Source organism: Salvelinus fontinalis, chromosome 14, assembly GCF_029448725.1.
Source record: "Salvelinus fontinalis isolate EN_2023a chromosome 14, ASM2944872v1, whole genome shotgun sequence".
NCBI lineage: Eukaryota > Metazoa > Chordata > Actinopteri > Salmoniformes > Salmonidae > Salvelinus > Salvelinus fontinalis.
The window spans coordinates 3,851,364-3,866,927 of NC_074678.1; the positions used below are offsets into that span (position 1 = coordinate 3,851,364).

Here is a 15,564-nt window from a genome sequence, read left to right on the forward strand (position 1 = left end):
GTGTATTGCGATCGCTAGCTAGCTGGGTGCTGTGTATTGCGATCGCTAGCTAGCTGGGTGCTGTGTATTGCGATCGCTAGCTAGCTGGGTGCTGTGTATTGCGATCGCTAGCTAGCTGGGTGCTGTGTATTGCGATCGCTAGCTAGCTGGGTGCTGTGTATTGCGATCGCTAGCTAGCTGGGTGCTGTGTATTGCGATCGCTAGCTAGCTGGGTGCTGTGTATTGCGATCGCTAGCTAGCTGGGTGCTGTGTATTGCGATCGCTAGCTAGCTGGGTGCTGTGTATTGCGATCGCTAGCTAGCTGGGTGCTGTGTATTGCGATCGCTAGCTAGCTGGGTGCTGTGTATTGCGATCGCTAGCTAGCTGGGTGCTGTGTATTGCGATCGCTAGCTAGCTGGGTGCTGTGTATTGCGATAGCTAGCTAGCTGGGTGCTGTGTATTGCGATAGCTAGCTAGCTGGGTGCTGTGTATTGCGATAGCTAGCTAGCTGGGTGCTGTGTATTGCGATAGCTAGCTAGCTGGGTGCTGTGTATTGCGATAGCTAGCTAGCTGGGTGCTGTGTATTGCGATAGCTAGCTAGCTGGGTGCTGTGTATTGCGATAGCTAGCTAGCTGGGTGCTGTGTATTGCGATAGCTAGCTAGCTGGGTGCTGTGTATTGCGATAGCTAGCTAGCTGGGTGCTGTGTATTGCGATAGCTAGCTAGCTGGGTGCTGTGTATTGCGATAGCTAGCTAGCTGGGTGCTGTGTATTGCGATAGCTAGCTAGCTGGGTGCTGTGTATTGCGATAGCTAGCTAGCTGGGTGCTGTGTATTGCGATAGCTAGCTAGCTGGGTGCTGTGTATTGCGATAGCTAGCTAGCTGGGTGCTGTGTATTGCGATAGCTAGCTAGCTGGGTGCTGTGTATTGCGATAGCTAGCTAGCTGGGTGCTGTGTATTGCGATAGCTAGCTAGCTGGGTGCTGTGTATTGCGATAGCTAGCTAGCTGGGTGCTGTGTATTGCGATAGCTAGCTAGCTGGGTGCTGTGTATTGTGATAGCTAGCTAGCTGGGTGCTGTGTATTGTGATAGCTGGCTAGCTGGGTGCTGTGTATTGCGATAGCTAGCTAGCTGGGTGCTGTGTATTGCGATAGCTAGCTGGCTGGGTGTTGTGTATTGCGATAGCTGACTAGCTGGGTGCTGTGTATTGCGCTAGCTAGCTAGCTAGCTGGGTGCTGTGTATTGCGATAGCTGGCTAGCTGGGTGCTGTGTGTTGCGATAGCTGGCTAGCTGGGTGCTGTGTATTGCGATAGCTAGCTAGCTGGGTGCTGTGTATTGCGATAGCTAGCTGGCTGGGTGTTGTGTATTGCGATAGCTGACTAGCTGGGTGCTGTGTATTGCGCTAGCTAGCTAGCTAGCTGGGTGCTGTGTATTGCGATAGCTGGCTAGCTGGGTGCTGTGCATTGTGAAAGTTAGCTAGCTGGGTGCTGTGCATTGTGAAAGTTAGCTAGCTGGGTGCTGTGTATTGTGATAGTTAGCTAGCTGGGTGCTGTGTATTGTGATAGTTAGCTAGCTGGGTGCTGTGTATTGTGATAGCTAGCTAGCTGGGTGCTGTGTATTGTGATAGTTAGCTAGCTGGGTGCTGTGTATTGTGATAGTTAGCTAGCTGGGTGCTGTGTATTGTGATAGTTAGCTAGCTGGGTGCTGTGTATTGTGATAGTTAGCTAGCTGGGTGCTGTGTATTGTAATAGCATCGCCTAAGTGTGATCAGTTGAGATTAGATTTTAGACCTTTGAAGAGCAGACACAACAGTTTGAATAAATACAGATTTGAGTATCAAAATATGACAACATAGCCTCCCGGGTGGCGCAGCTGTGCCACCAGAGATTCTGGGTTCGAGTCCAGGCTCTGTCGCAGCCGGCCGCAACCGGGAGGCCCATGGGGCGGTGCACAATTGGCCCAGCGTCGTCCGGGTTAGGGAGGGTTTGGCCGGCAGGGATATCCTTGTCTCATCGTGCACTAGCGACTCCTGCCGAGCGCAGTGCACGCTGACCAGGTCGCCAGGTGCACGGTGTTTCCTCCGACACATTGGTACGGCTGGCTTCCGGGTTGGATGTGCATTGTGTCAAGAAGCAGTGCGGATAGGTTGGGTTGTGTTTCACAGGACGCATGGCTCTCGACCTTCGCCTCTCCCGAGTCTGTACGGGAGTTGCCGCGATGAGACAAGACTAACTACTACCAATTGGATCCCACGAAATTGGATGCGAAAAAAGGGGTAAAAAAATATAATAATAATAATAAATAAATAAACAAACATTATGACAATATAGCCTAAAGAAGTCTTCTTAATGAGGGCTAAAGGTTAGCTGAAGAGCAGTAATGACAGATCTTGATTAAATGTCCTGTGATGTTATCAGCTTGGCTCAGAGGCCAGCCCAGAGCAGTGTGTGTGTGTGTCACTGATTTTCAAATGAAAAGGCTGCTGTGTTTCATGTCATCTGCCTGGGAGGAAACAGCCAGGCCAAAACAAGTTCTTACTCAGAGCTGGAAAAACATCAGTTACACACACAGTACATACACACAACCAGTCGGTCACATGGGGGAGAGGCGTTGCTTTATTTGTTTATTGAAAACAGGTTTACTGTTCACTTGCGCTATATAAGATGGAAGGGAGTTCCATGCACTCATGGCTCTGTATAATACGGTACGTTTCCTTGAATTTGTTCTGGACCTGGAGACTGTGAAAAGACCCCTGGTGGCATGTCTTGTGGTAAGTGTGTGTGTCGGTGCTGTGTGTAAATTGACTACGCAAACAATTTGGAATTTTCAACATGAATGTTTCTTATAAAAAGAAGAAGTGCAGTCAGTCAGTCTCTCCTCAGCTCTTAACCAAGAGAGACTGGCATGGGTAGTATTTATATCAGCCCTCTGGTTACAATGAAGAACAAGACGTGCCGCTCTGTCCTGGGCCAGCTGCAGCTTAACTCGGTCTTTCTTTGCAGCACTGGACCACATGACTGGACAATAATCAAGATTCGGTTAAACTAGAGCCTGCAAGACCTGCTTTGTGGAGAGTGGTGTCAGTAGAGCATCTCTTTATTACGGACAGACCGCTTCCCATCGTAACAACCATTGAATCTATATGTTTTGACCATGACAGTTTACAATCTAAGGTAACGGCAAGTGATTTAGTCTCCTCCACTTGTTCAACAGCCACACCATTCATTACCAGATTAAGCTGAGGTCTAGAACTTATGGAATGATTTGTATCAAATACAAAGCTCTCATCACTTCACTCACTAAAAACAAATTGTGTCACTCTCTGAAGTCACTTAGTCACTCTCTGCATTACGCCACCACAGAGAGACCTGTTTCCAGCCACGGACATTGCCAAAGATCCTCATCGTTAGGGACTCAAGGGAGATTCCCTCCACTTCCTGTGGAGTTGGCCAGGCCTTGATCTGACTAGTAGCCAGCCAGAGATGCCATGTCATACCTGAACAATGTAGTGGTTGTGGTAGTCAACTCCTCACTTGAATTGACTGGGTTAGCCATCTGAAGTCAAACCAAATAATACCCACAAAGCAGCTCTGGCTATCAGGGGCATCCGTCTGTCTGCAGAATGTTCCGGGTGAAACACAGTCCCGCCTGCCCACGTGAAAGACCAGATACATTTAATGATATGTGGCTGTAATGTAGCAGGTAATTCATGTCAGCTGCATGCTAGTACTGTTCTGTGCTCAATGACATGCTAGCTGTTCCCATAGACTTCCACTAGTTGAGCTAACGACACTCCATTTAAAATAAACTCACACAATACAAGTTTTTGCTGTTGATGAAGAGTAAAAGAGATGGAAAGAGAGAAGGAAAGAGACTTTTTCCCTGTGTGGGTGGCTTCCTGGTTGACTAGCTAGAACTGTATTCAGTTATATGTGTGTGTGTGTGTGTGTGTGTGTGTGTGTGTGTGTGTGTGTGTGTGTGTGTGTGTGTGTGTGTGTGTGTGTGTGTGTGTGTGTGTGTGTGTGTGTGTGTGTGTGTGTGTGTGTGTGTGTGTGTTTCCCCCATTACTGTGCTACTGCTGTGGTTATCACACTGCCCATCAGTAAACAGTCTAAGGGAAGTGGCAGGTGTGTGTGTGCGCGCAAGTGTGTGGACTGTTATAGGAATCCAGACAGACAAGGGGGAAGGAGGGATGGACGGAGGGAAGGGAACAAAAGAGGGAGGGGAGAGAGGGAACAAAGGAGGGAGGGGAGGGAACAAAGGAGGGAGGGAACAAAGAAGGGGGGGAGGGAACAAAGAAGGTGGGGAGGGAGTATCTTCAGTATTTGTGTGCCTCTGTTCTCCTGTTGGCATAAGGACAGAGCAAAGGGAACACTGAAACACAGCAGAGGTGTTTGCTATGCTGGATGGGGAAGGATATGAGGGGGAAACAGAACATGATAGAGGCCTGTAGTGGACAAAAGGCAGTGTTAGCACAGGCAGCGCCATTAAGGGCTTCCACCATTTTAATGTTGTCAACTGGGTGGGGCGTCCAACTTCATTGGCTGATCCCTCCTGGTGACCCTGTTGGAGTCATGTCCAACTGGGTCATCAGGAGGGATCAGCAAATCCTGAAGAAGAAAATTAACTACTTCAAAATTGAGATTGCATCAATGGAGCTGGCCATGCTGTCACAGACGATACAAAGATGAGTCCTCCATGGGGGGGAAGAGATCAGTGTGGGTTTCCAAAATGGTGGATCAGGGCCTTCTTGGTCGTCACTAGTTACCACAGCCACAAAGTCATAAACACTGCCTATTTCCACAATTTATCTTCTTAAAATGTGATTTTAAAACTAACCTTAAGCCTAGGCACAATGCTAACCTTAAATTCAGACCAAAAATATCAGAAGAAAATCATGTTTAGGATATAGCTCATTTTTACTTTGAGTTTGTTCCATCGAGTGGAATCCCTCATTCTTGGATCTTGGCTTGATACTGTGACATGGCTTGGTGAAATGGGTTGGTAGGTCACCAGATAACTTCAAAGCTTTAGTTGTTAACCACCAATGAGGTGTGGGGTTGGGGCAAGTCGTGTTTTAGCCATATGCAACTTCTGCTGGTACGGATAGCAGAGCGATACCAAATGGACATAGGGTGTAAGTGTAATGTGTGTGTGTGTGTGTGTGTGTGTGTGTGTGTGTGTGTGTGTGTGTGTGTGTGTGTGTGTGTGAGAGACATCATCCCCACCTCAATGGTCTTCCTCTTGATCTTCCTCTGCTGCTCCAGGCGTTCCTTCTCCTTCTCCACTGTGCGGGTCGACTCCCTCAGTCTCTCCAGATCCTGTTGGTACGTCTCTCTCTGTCTCTCCAGGTCCTCCCTCTCTTCCGCCAGCTTCTCCTCCAGCCTCCTGCAGTTCTCCTCTCTCTGCCTCAGCATCCCCTCCATGGCCTCGGCCTGCAGCCGGTGGCGCTCCCGCTCCCTCTCCCAGCGAGCCTGGGGACAAACACAAGGTTCACCTCTACTTCATGCAGACTGGTATACCGCAGTTTTTCTTCGAAGTGGCTGCGGTTCAGGATTTTCTGGAACCCGAAAGTTCAGTGGCTAAATATTTATTTGTATGTGTTATATATATATATATATATATATATATATATATATATATATATATATATATATATATATATATATATATATATATATATATATATATATATATATATATATATATATATATATATATATATATATATATATATATATATATATATATATATATATATACACTGCTCAAAAAAATAAAGGGAACACTTAAACAACACAATGTAACTCCAAGTCAATCACACTTCTTTGAAATCAAACTGTCCACTTAGGAAGCAACACTGATTGACAATACATTTCACATGCTGTTGTGCAAATGGAATAGACAAAAGGTGGAAATTATAGGCAATTAGTAAGACACCCCCAAAAAAGGAATGGTTCTGCAGGTGGTGACCACACACCACTTCTCAGTTCCTATGCTTCCTGGCTGATGTTTTGGTCACTTTTGAATGCTGGCGGTGCTTTCACTCTAGTGGTAGCATGAGACAGAGTCTACAACCCACACAAGTTGCTCAGGTAGTGCAGTTCATCCAGGATGGCACATCAATGCGAGCTGTGGCAAAAAGGTTTGTTGTGTCTGTCAGCGTAGTGTCCAGAGCATGGAGGCGCTACTAGGAGACAGGCCAGTACATCAGGAGACGTGGAGGAGGCCGTAGGAGGGCAACAAACCAGCAGCAGGATCGCTACCTCCGCCTTTGTGCAAGGAGGTGCACTGCCAGAGCCCTGCAAAATGACCTCCAGCAGGCCACAATTTTTTTTTTTTTTAAAGGCATCAAATAAAACTCCCCAAATCATCCAATGATGATATTCTAATACATGTGAAGCAATAGCGGTCAACTATTTCGGCATCGTTTCGTGCTGCTTTGAGACAAGCGGGGGGGGGAGGCTCGTCTTAATAAATCAATACATTTTCTTTTCACTAAAATCTCCGTTTGGATATTGGTTAGGCTACAATACAATTAGGTTGTGGAAATGCTAAGTTGATGTGAGTGCTGCTCACAATCACCTTGTCTAGTTGGCTCAATTATCAGCACGGATCAGAACATTTTGCCAGAATGTTTTGTAGTTTAACAAGTGGATTATTTTTACTCTTGACTTGTAACTGCTTAGTAACCTAGGCCTACTCTTGACCAAAAGTCTGAAACAAGTCTTAAATCAATCAATGTGACTTTGATTAACGTAAAACATCCGGTTTGGAGCGAGTGGTCGCATTTGCATTCGCTCCGCAGGTAGTATAACTTTTCATCACTTTTTATTACATTTCATTATAGTACAACGGTTTGATTTGTCTAACCTTAGCAATTTCTTCTTAGCTAGCTACATAGCCGTCTGTGTATCAAAGATAATTGCGTAATTATCGTATTTCGTCGTCTATCGTAGTCCACACTGCTATCTGCCCAGCAGCTAGCCAGCTAGCAAACGTCCACCGTCTACCGAATAGTAGTATAACTTTTCATTACATTTCATTATAGTACAACGGTTTGATTTTCATTTTCATTACAGTACAACGGTTTGATTTGTTTGATCTTAGCTAGCTACATAGCCGTCTTTGTATCAAACATAATTGTGTAGTTATTGAGGTTCGCTAGCCAGCTATTTTCGTCCTAACGTAACGCAACGTAGCCAACACTGCTAGCTAGCCAGCTAGCCACCGAATAGCAGCATTGTAGAAACGAGTGCATTACAACGGAACGACTTGATTAGTGTAGTGTTAGCTGGCTACACAGTTGTCTTTGCTATCTTTGATTTGTTTGATCTTAGCTAGCTACTTAGCTGGCTACATAGCCGTCTTTGTATCAAAGATAATTGTGTAGTTATCGAGGTTCGCTGAGGTTCGCTAGCCAGGTATTCTCGTCCTAACGTAACGTAGTCAACCCTGCTAGCTAGCCAGCTAGCCACCGATTAGCAGCACTGTAGAAACGATTACATTACAACGGAACGACTTGATTTGTGTAGTGTTAGCTAGCTACATAGTTTTCTTTGCTATCTTTGTATCTAAGATAATTGTGTAGCTTTGAGTAATTATCGGTTAGCTAGCCAGCTATTTTCGCCTGCCGCGCTGCCGTCCTCCTACCTAGCCAACACTGCTAGCTAACACTGCTAGCTAGCCAACTTCTACCGAATAGCAGCACTGTAGAAACTTACATTACAACGGAACGACTTGATTAGCGTAGTGTTAGCTAGTTGTCTTTGCTGTCCTTGTATCCATGATAATTGTGTAGTTTAGAGAAATTTAGAGAAATTGTCGAGGTTACCTAGCCAGCTTCACTTTCAACAACGCAGCCACTGCTAGCCAGGCTACTTCACCAGCCAGCAGTACTATATCATTTTAGTCAATAAGATCTTTTTTTTTTTTTTTTTTTTTTGCAACGTAAGCTTAACTTTCTGAACATTCGAGATGTGTAGTCCACTTGTCATTCTAATCACCTTTGCATTAGCGTAGCCTCTTCTGTAGCCTGTCAATTATGTGTCTGTCTATCCCTGTTCTCTCCTCTCTGCACAGACCATACAAACGCTTCACATCGCGTGGCCGCGCCCACCCTAACCTGGTGGTCCCAGCCCGCACGACCCACGTGGAGTTCCAGGTCTCCGGTAGCCTCTGGAACTGCCGATCTGCGGCCAACAAGGCAGAGCTCATCTCAGCCTATGCGTCCCTCCAGTCCCTCGACTTCTTGGCACTGACGGAAACATGGCTCACCACAGATAACACTGCTACTCCTACTGCTCTCTCTTCGTCTGCCCACGTGTTCTCGCACACCCCGAGAGCTTCTGGTCAGCGGGGTGGTGGCACCGGGATCCTCATCTCTCCCAAGTGGTCATTCTCTCTTTCTCCCCTTACCCATCTGTCTATCGCCTCCTTTGAATTCCATGCTGTCACAGTTACCAGCCCTTTCAAGCTTAACATCCTTATCATTTATCGCCCTCCAGGTTCCCTTGGAGAGTTCATCAATGAGCTTGATGCCTTGATAAGCTCCTTTCCTGAGGACGGCTCACCTCTCACAGTTCTGGGTGACTTTAACCTCCCCATGTCTACCTTTGACTCATTCCTCTCTGCCTCCTTCTTTCCACTCCTCTCCTCTTTTGACCTCACCCTCTCACCTTCCCCCCCTACTCACAAGGCAGGCAATACGCTTGACCTCATCTTTACTAGATGCTGTTCTTCCACTAACCTCATTGCAACTCCCCTCCAAGTCTCCGACCACTACCTTGTATCCTTTTCCCTCTCGCTCTCATCCAACACTTCCCACACTGCCCCTACTCGGATGGTATCGCGCCGTCCCAACCTTCGCTCTCTCTCCCCCGCTACTCTCTCCTCTTCCATCCTATCATCTCTTCCCTCTGCCCAAACCTTCTCCAACCTATCTCCTGATTCTGCTTCCTCAACCCTCCTCTCCTCCCTTTCTGCATCCTTTGACTCTCTATGTCCCCTATCCTCCAGGCCGGCTCGGTCCTCCCCTCCCGCTCCGTGGCTCGACGACTCATTGCGAGCTCACAGAACAGGGCACCGGGCAGCCGAGCGGAAATGGAGGAAAACTCGCCTCCCTCCGGACCTGGCATCCTTTCACTCCCTCCTCTCTACATTTTCCTCTTCTGTCTCTGCTGCTAAAGCCACTTTCTACCACTCTAAATTCCAAGCATCTGCCTCTAACCCTAGGAAGCTCTTTGCCACCTTCTCCTCCCTCCTGAATCCTCCTCCCCCTCCCCCCCCCTCCTCCCTCTCTGCAGACGACTTCGTCAACCATTTCGAAAAGAAGGTCGACGACATCCGATCCTCGTTTGCTAAGTCAAACGACACCGCTGGTTCTGCTCACACTGCCCTACCCTGTGCTCTGACCTCTTTCTCCCCTCTCTCTCCAGATGAAATCTCGCGTCTTGTGACGGCCGGCCGCCCAACAACCTGCCCGCTTGACCCTATCCCCTCCTCTCTTCTCCAGACCATTTCCGGAGACCTTCTCCCTTACCTCACCTCGCTCATCAACTCATCCTTGACCGCTGGCTACGTCCCTTCCGTCTTCAAGAGAGCGAGAGTTGCACCCCTTCTGAAAAAACCTACACTCGATCCCTCCGATGTCAACAACTACAGACCAGTATCCCTTCTTTCTTTTCTCTCCAAAACTCTTGAACGTGCCGTCCTTGGCCAGCTCTCCTGCTATCTCTCTCAGAATGACCTTCTTGATCCAAATCAGTCAGGTTTCAAGACTAGTCACTCAACTGAGACTGCTCTTCTCTGTATCACGGAGGCGCTCCGCACTGCTAAAGCTAACTCTCTCTCCTCTGCTCTCATCCTTCTAGACCTATCGGCTGCCTTCGATACTGTGAACCATCAGATCCTCCTCTCCACCCTCTCCGAGTTGGGCATCTCCGGCGCGGCCCACGCTTGGATTGCGTCCTACCTGACAGGTCGCTCCTACCAGGTGGCGTGGCGAGAATCTGTCTCCTCACCACGCGCTCTCACCACTGGTGTCCCCCAGGGCTCTGTTCTAGGCCCTCTCCTATTCTCGCTATACACCAAGTCACTTGGCTCTGTCATAACCTCACATGGTCTCTCCTATCATTGCTATGCAGACGACACACAATTAATCTTCTCCTTTCCCCCTTCTGATGACCAGGTGGCGAATCGCATCTCTGCATGTCTGGCAGACATATCAGTGTGGATGACGGATCACCACCTCAAGCTGAACCTCGGCAAGACGGAGCTGCTCTTCCTCCCGGGGAAGGACTGCCCGTTCCATGATCTCGCCATCACGGTTGACAACTCCATTGTGTCCTCCTCCCAGAGCGCTAAGAACCTTGGCGTGATCCTGGACAACACCCTGTCGTTCTCAACTAACATCAAGGCGGTGGCCCGTTCCTGTAGGTTCATGCTCTACAACATCCGCAGAGTACGACCCTGCCTCACACAGGAAGCGGCGCAGGTCCTAATCCAGGCACTTGTCATCTCCCGTCTGGATTACTGCAACTCGCTGTTGGCTGGGCTCCCTGCCTGTGCCATTAAACCCCTACAACTCATCCAGAACGCCGCAGCCCGTCTGGTGTTCAACCTTCCCAAGTTCTCTCACGTCACCCCGCTCCTCCGCTCTCTCCACTGGCTTCCAGTTGAAGCTCGCATCCGCTACAAGACCATGGTGCTTGCCTACGGAGCTGTGAGGGGAACGGCACCTCAGTACCTTCAGGCTCTGATCAGGCCCTACACCCAAACAAGGGCACTGCGTTCATCCACCTCTGGCCTGCTCGCCTCCCTACCACTGAGGAAGTACAGTTCCCGCTCAGCCCAGTCAAAACTGTTCGCTGCTCTGGCACCCCAATGGTGGAACAAACTCCCTCACGACGCCAGGACAGCGGAGTCAATCACCACCTTCCGGAGACACCTGAAACCCCACCTCTTCAAGGAATACCTAGGATAGGATAAAGCAATCCTTTTGACCCCCCCCCCCTTAAAAGATTTAGATGCACTATTGTAAAGTGGCTGTTCCACTGGATGTCATAAGGTGAATGCACCAATTTTAAGTCGCTCTGGATAAGAGCGTCTGCTAAATGACTTAAATGTAAATGTAAAATTAACTGAATCTCCGTCTGTATATTTGGTTAATTCTCTGGCTGGGCATATCAGTGGAGGTGGTAAGGGGGGGCTGTATATTATATTATATTATTATATGGTTAATTCTCTGGCTGGGCAAATAAGTGGAGGTGGTAAGGGGGGGGGGGGCTGTATATTATTATATTATATGGTTAATTCCCTGGGGGGGGGGGGGGGGGGGGGGCTGTGGGTTAACTGCCTTGCTCAGGGCCCGGGGAACAGTGGGTTAACTGCCTTGCTCAGGGGCAGAATGACAGATTTTTACCTTGTCAGCTCAGGGATTCGATCCAGCAACCTTTCGGTTACTGGCCCACCGCTCTAACCACTAGGCTACCTGCCCAACGCTCTAACCACTAGGCTACCTGCTGTATAGCTCATCTACTCATCTATCACTGAACATTAGCATTTAGCTTGCGATAATGAAGCCTAATTCAAGTGTAGGTCTATTTTACTTGATCTCGTAAAGGCAACTCTTATATCCTGGGGAGGTTGTGGAATATGAACCCGAGACTCACATATCATGATGGATATACTTTTCATTTAAGACCCTACGTCCGCTCCCTAACAAAGCAGAGTGAAGGGAGGAAAGAGATGAAACGGAAATCAAGAGCTTGGCCTTGGGCTCAGTTTCAAAATATCATTATTTTATTGTTAAATGACAGCGGTTCCACACGTTGCCATGACGCAAGTTGTGTGGGGGATATTTAATAATGTATTTGATTCCGTTATATTTCATTATATTCTCAGCCTACTATAAAATATGTGCGTGACTGATCAGGGCAGCCAAAGAGTTTCTTGTCAGTTGAATGAACTATTGATTTAATTCGCATGGCTCAGACATGTGGCCAATCGGCTGCACACACCAGTAACATCAACTCAAAATATGACTATGTTTTTCTCTCCTTTCTTTCTTAAAGTGTATATTGAATGGATTTATGAAAATAGACATGTATGCAGTTCTGTCCTTGAGCTGTTCTTGTCTATTGATGTTCTGTATTATGTCATGTTTTATGTTCTGTGTGGACCCCAGGAAGTCCCGATGCTGCTTTTTGCAACAGCTAATGAGGATCATGTACACACTACCTCAATTGGCCCGACCAACCAGTGCTCTCGCAGATTGGCTAACCGGGATGTCTGCATTGTGTCCCGCCACCCACCAACCCCTCTTTACGCTACTGCTACTCTCTGTTCATCATATATGCAGTCCCTTTAACCATATCTACATGTACATACTACCTCAATCAGCCTGACTAACCGGTGTCTGTATATAGCCTCGCTATTGTATATAGCCTCTCTACTGTATATAGCCTCTCTACTGTATATAGCCTCGCTACTGTATATAGCCTCGCTATTGTATATAGCCTCGCTACTGTATATAGCCTATCTACTGTATATAGCCTCTCTACTGTATATAGCCTCTCTACTGTATATAGCCTCTCTACTGTATATAGCCTCTCTACTGTATATAGCCTCTCTACTGTATATAGCCTCTCTATTGTATATAGCCTCTCTATTGTATATAGCCTCTCTATTGTATATAGCCTCTCTATTGTATATAGCCTCTCTACTGTATATAGCCTCTCTACTGTATATAGCCTCTCTATTGTATATAGCCTCTCTATTGTATATAGCCTCTCTATTGTATATAGCCTCTCTACTGTATATAACCTCTCTACTGTATATAACCTCTCTACTGTATATAGCCTCGCTACTTTTATTCACTGTCTTTTTGCTGTTGTTTTATTTCTTTACTTACCTATTGTTCACCTAATTCCCTTTTTTTGCACTATTGGTTAGAGCCTGTAAGTAAGCATTTCACTGTAAGGTCTACTACACCTGTTGTATTCAGCATTTCACTGTAAGGTCTACTACACCTGTTGTATTCAGCATTTCACTGTAAGGTCTACTACACCTGTTGTATTCAGCATTTCACTGTAAGGTCTACTACACCTGTTGTATTCAGCATTTCACTGTAAGGTCTACTACACCTGTTGTATTCAGCATTTCACTGTAAGGTCTACTACACCTGTTGTATTCAGCATTTCACTGTAAGGTCTACTACACCTGTTGTATTCAGCATTTCACTGTAAGGTCTACTACACCTGTTGTATTCAGCATTTCACTGTGAGGTCTACTACACCTGCTGTATTCAGCATTTCACTGTAAGGTCTACTACACCTGTTGTATTCGGTGCACGTGACAAATAAAACTTAGATTTGATCCAAATAAAATAGTAAAAACACCAAATCCACGGTGACTCCTACTCCCCGGCACGGGAGATATAATCAATGGGATTATGAATTGGGTTCTAAAAAAAAAAACATTGCCAGATCTTTTTTCTTTTTTTTTTTTTTTTAAACACAAAATACAGTCAAGTCTGTCTGTAAAGGGCATGCCATTCCCCCTCTGTGTGGATCTATGTGCAATACGTGCTGCTCTGTTCTGGACCAACTGCAACTTGAATAGGTCTTCTTTGCCCACAACCGACCTCCGTATATCAGCTGCTGCTCGTGCTCCCCTGACCGCTTCCTCCCCCTATTTGATCGGCAATGAATGTTGTACACAAAATACATGGTAGACATGCTCAAACTATTATAGATGGTGCCTAACAAAACACGCCATTATTATTGCCCTCTATTGACAGGGGAATTATCAACCTGTGTTTGGTTAAAACAGAGATTTTTTTGCCCCAAATGCTAAATTCAAGTGGGGAGTTACATGTAGCCATCTAGACAGCATATCAAACACGAGCAAGACACAGACAGCCAGTCTAATTACAGATGTAATCATCATTGTAAACGTTGACTACAGCAGGAGGCAGACAGCCAGTCTATTTACAGATGTAATCATCATTGTAAACGTTGACTACAGCAGGAGGCAGACAGCCAGTCTAATTACAGATGTAATCATCATTGTAAACGTTGACTACAGCAGGAGGCAGACAGCCAGTCTAATTACAGATGTAATCATCATTGTAAACGTTGACTATAGCAGGAGGCAGACAGCCAGTCTATTTACAGATGTAATCATCATTGTAAACGTTGACTACAGCAGGAGGCAGACAGCCAGTCTAATTACAGATGTAATCATCATTGTAAACGTTGACTATAGCAGGAGGCAGACAGCCAGTCTATTTACAGATGTAATCATTGTAAACGTTGACTACAGCAGGAGGCAGACAGCCAGTCTAATTACAGATGTAATCATCATTGTAAACGTTGACTATAGCAGGAGGCAGACAGCCAGTCTAATTACAGATGTAATCATCATTGTAAACGTTGACTACAGCAGGAGGCAGACAGCCAGTCTATTTACAGATGTAATCATCATTGTAAACGTTGACTACAGCAGGAGGCAGACAGCCAGTCTAATTACAGATGTAATCATCATTGTAAACGTTGACTATAGGGAGGGGGGGGGAGTAAAGAGAAAAACGTGAAGGGAGGGGGGGAGTAAAGAGAGAAACGTGAAGGGAGGGGGGGAGTAAAGAGAGAAACGTGAAGGGAGGGGGGGAGTAAAGAGAGAAACGTGAAGGGAGGGGGGGGAGTAAAGAGAGAAACGTGAAGGGAGGGGGGGGGAGTAAAGAGAGAAACGTGAAGGGAGGGGGGGAGTAAAGAGAGAAACGTGAAGGGAGGGGGGGAGTAAAGAGAGAAACGTGAAGGGAGGGGGGGAGTAAAGAGAGAAACGTGAAGGGAGGGGGGGGAGTAAAGAGAGAAACGTGAAGGGAGGGGGGGGGAGTAAAGAGAGAAACGTGAAGGGAGGGGGGGAGTAAAGAGAGAAACGTGAAGGGAGGGGGGGAGTAAAGAGAGAAACGTGAAGGGAGGGGGGGAGTAAAGAGAGAAACGTGAAGGGGGGGAGTAAAGAGAGAAACGTGAAGGGAGGGGGGGAGTAAAGAGAGAAACGTGAAGGGAGGGGGGGAGTAAAGAGAGAAACGTGAAGGGAGGGGGGGAGTAAAGAGAGAAACGTGAAGGGAGGGGGGGAGTAAAGAGAGAAACGTGAAGGGAGGGGGGGGAAGAGAGAAACGTGAAGGGAGGGGGGGGAGTAAAGAGAGAAACGTGAAGGGAGGGGGGGGAGTAAAGAGAGAAACGTGAAGGGGGGGGAGTAAAGAGAGAAACGTGAAGGGAGGGGGGAGTAAAGAGAGAAACGTGAAGGGAGGGGGGAGTAAAGAGAGAAACGTGAAGGGAGGGGGGGGGAGTAAAGAGAGAAACGTGAAGGGAGGGGGGGGGAGTAAAGACAGAAACGTGAAGGGAGGGGGGGAGTAAAGAGAGAAACGTGAAGGGAGGGGGGGAGTAAAGAGAGAAACGTGAAGGGAGGAGGGGAGTAAAGAGAGAAACGTGAAGGGGGGGAGTAAAGAGAGAAACGTGAAGGGAGGGGGGGGAGTAAAGAGAGAAACGTGAAGGGAGGAGGGGAGTAAAGAGAGAAACGTGAAGG

General features: G+C 47.1%; 1 protein-coding gene across 2 annotated transcripts in view; it reads right to left on the reverse strand.

The window, feature by feature from the left end:
• Positions 1-15,564, reverse strand: part of LOC129869413 (rho guanine nucleotide exchange factor 18-like) — a 129,738-nt gene that overhangs the window by 24,083 nt on the left and 90,091 nt on the right. For both annotated transcript variants that reach the window (XM_055943807.1, XM_055943806.1), the window contains one exon: positions 5,205-5,450. In XM_055943807.1, coding sequence (XP_055799782.1) covers positions 5,205-5,450 — 246 coding nt within the window. The remainder of the gene's footprint in view (positions 1-5,204; positions 5,451-15,564) is intronic.